Raw genomic sequence first — 1,224 nt, 5'->3', positions numbered from 1 at the left:
GCGGCAACGGTACAGCAGCGCCTTGAGCTCCTTCTTGAAGTTGTTGTTGAGAAAGCCGTAAATAATGGGGTTGACGCACGTGGACGCCATGGCCGTCAGGTGGCAGGCGGAGAAGATGGCATCGTGCTGGCACACGGGGATGGCCTCGTGGTTCCAGTCGAACACCGTGTTGAAGACGTTCAGCGGCAGCCAGCAGAGGGCGAACACGGCCACGATGGACGCCAGCATGGCGTTGATCCTCTTGGAGCCTTTGGTCTTTTTCTGCCTGGTGTCCCTGGCTCTCTCAACCATGTCCTTTCGCCGACTGAGCCTCAGGAAGATCCTGAGGTAGCAGAGCAGGATGAGAACCAGGGGCAGGCAGTACTGGAAGATCAGCAGCGAGGTGGTGTAAGCCAGCCGCTGACTGTTGGACGGCCACTGTTCGATGCAGATGTAGTGATCGCTGAAAGGGTTGGAGGGAGCGCTGAGGTTGTGAAAAGGCGTGTTGGTCAGGATGTTGAAGGACAGGAAGGGCAAGGAGATGAAGCAGGCCACCATCCAAGTGACGGCCACCGCCAAGTAAGAGTGCCCCACCACGGGTTTCCATCCCGTGGGGTGGATGATGAGCTGGTGGCGCTCCAGGGCGATGAGGACCATGGAGAAGATGGAGACGGTGACGGACATGCACTGGATGAACGGCGTGACCTTGCAGAGCGCCTCCCCCAGGATCCAACGGTCCATCAGCGTGTAGATGATGGTGACTGGCAGGCACACGAGGCAGATAAGTATGTCCGAGCAGGACAGGTTGGCGATGAAGATGTTGGTGACGTTACGCATCTCCTTCTGTCTGGTGATCACCAGCACCAAGCAGGTGTTTCCCACCAAACCCACGGCCAGCATAGCGCTGTAGGCGATGATGAGGAAGGTGGTGCCGCCGAGGGAGGTGGGACAAATGTCTCCCAGCCAGGGAGAATCTTCCCACCAGGGCGGGCTGCTGTTGTTTAGCTGAGGTTCCTCCATGATTGACAGATTCCTCACAAAGCAGGGACTTTGGTGGGACACCGTGCGTTGTTTCAACCCAGACGAATCTTTGTTTTGATTTTTTTTTTTTTATCTTGCGTCTTGCGTGTCGTATCTCGTTTCTAAACAGAGCCGCTGGTGTCTGGTCGTCTCATTGTGAGTCTTCTCAGGGGGTTTTTGCGACGGCAGTACTTGCTTGAAAGTCCCTGCGATGAAAAAACAAAA

General features: G+C 55.9%; 1 protein-coding gene across 1 annotated transcript in view; it reads right to left on the bottom strand.

Moving 5' to 3' along the window:
• npy8br (neuropeptide Y receptor Y8b) overlaps positions 1–999 on the bottom strand; it is a 1,107-nt gene extending 108 nt beyond the window's left edge. Inside the window, exon 1 of the mRNA XM_030766575.1 lies at positions 1–999. This exon is cut by the window's left edge and continues 108 nt beyond it. Coding sequence (XP_030622435.1) covers positions 1–999 — 999 coding nt within the window.
• Positions 1,000–1,224: the final 225 nt, after the last annotated feature.

The sequence above is a fragment of the Chanos chanos genome, chromosome 1 (assembly GCF_902362185.1).
Source record: "Chanos chanos chromosome 1, fChaCha1.1, whole genome shotgun sequence".
NCBI lineage: Eukaryota > Metazoa > Chordata > Actinopteri > Gonorynchiformes > Chanidae > Chanos > Chanos chanos.
The sequence above is the reverse complement of the archived record's forward strand: the minus strand, read 5'-3'. Positions and strand labels throughout refer to the sequence as shown.